Source organism: Priapulus caudatus, unplaced genomic scaffold, assembly GCF_000485595.1.
Source record: "Priapulus caudatus unplaced genomic scaffold, Priapulus_caudatus-5.0.1 Scaffold16, whole genome shotgun sequence".
Lineage (NCBI taxonomy): Eukaryota > Metazoa > Priapulida > Priapulimorpha > Priapulimorphida > Priapulidae > Priapulus > Priapulus caudatus.
Genome location: NW_014577077.1, coordinates 33,402 through 34,644, shown reverse-complemented (window position 1 = coordinate 34,644; position 1,243 = coordinate 33,402). Strand labels below are relative to the sequence as shown.

Here is a 1,243-nt window from a genome sequence, read left to right as displayed (position 1 = left end):
CGCCGCTCGTCACTTCGAATTTTTGTAACAGGTTATATTACTATTAGTATTAGTTTAATACAGAGTATTGCGATACATAGTAAGTTCCCAGATAGCGGAGAAAGGTTCGTGTTGAGAATAAACCCAGTTTGGAAGTTCTAGTCTCTGAAAATGCACCAGCAAACCGGCCCGAGTGATTCAATCGGGCATTCCTCCGCACAAAAGGATAGGGAGGCTTTGTAACCCTATCCTCTTGGGTTTGGGTTACCGGTACATTATTGTATCTATATTGGATTATTACTATATTAGTAGTACTAGTAGCTCAAATTTTGAAATTAATGACATTGCACGGATTTATTGAAGATGTGGCGGTACGTTTTCACGCTGACAGTGACAGTGTTGACGTACTGTACTAGTACTACTACTACTAGTAGTTTGTAGTGTAACTTCGTTAGCTGTGTTAGGCCTAGGCCTACCTGTTTTTGCAAAATCATCAGGAGTTTGCCCGCCAGCCATCAGCCAACGACACCAGTCAATCGTTTCCCAGTCATTGATCGGCTTAGTTGGATCAAGTATTGTATCTAGCAATTCATTCAGCTGTTGGAGTCCACTTTCACGATGACAATGACTCTTGAAATAACTTGCAGCACCTCTTTTGCCATCCATTTGCCCCTTACGTAAAAATATTTGCGCTGCCATCATTACGGTACCATTATTACTCTGTTTACGTTGCACTGTTGTTAAATCCGCTTTGAATTGTGGGTCAAAAGCAGCTCCCATCCGGTCCTCCTAAACACCGGAATGACTAAAGATTTCTCGAAATCGCTCGAAATGTCTCGAAATGACTCGAAATGCTAAGAAATATCACGAAATGCCTCGAAATGACTCCAAATAACTCGGAATGACTCGAATGACTAGACCCCGTACGTACAAAAGTCGCACTACCGTATTGTAGTGGCCCTAGGAGTGGCCACACTGGACTTTCACACGTGCTGTGGTTAGCACGTTTGATTTATATTTATGTCGGGATCATTTTTCGCTCCTACCGCGAAGGTATGACGGTGATACAGTAGCAAGAAAACACAGAGTGAAATGAACGCAAGTCTTTAGATAGTCTTTATACAACTGATGGTTTTATTCATCATATACAAACAACATGAATAACGCTCACTGCACGTATCTCGAATATAGCGTATAGATATATAATACAGGCCCGTAGCCAGGGGGGGTTCGGGGGGTTCGAACGAACCCCCCCCCCGAGCCC

The 1,243-nt window shown here is 43.0% G+C and overlaps 1 protein-coding gene across 1 annotated transcript in view; it reads right to left on the bottom strand.

The window, feature by feature from the left end:
• LOC106810049 (E3 ubiquitin-protein ligase UBR3-like) overlaps positions 1 to 702 on the bottom strand; it is a gene marked incomplete in the record, with an annotated part of 36,537 nt that extends 35,835 nt beyond the window's left edge. Inside the window, 1 exon segment of the mRNA XM_014813317.1 lies at positions 456 to 702. Within this exon segment, the coding sequence (XP_014668803.1) occupies positions 456 to 681 (226 nt within the window).
• Between the last annotated feature and the right edge of the window lie 541 nt (positions 703 to 1,243).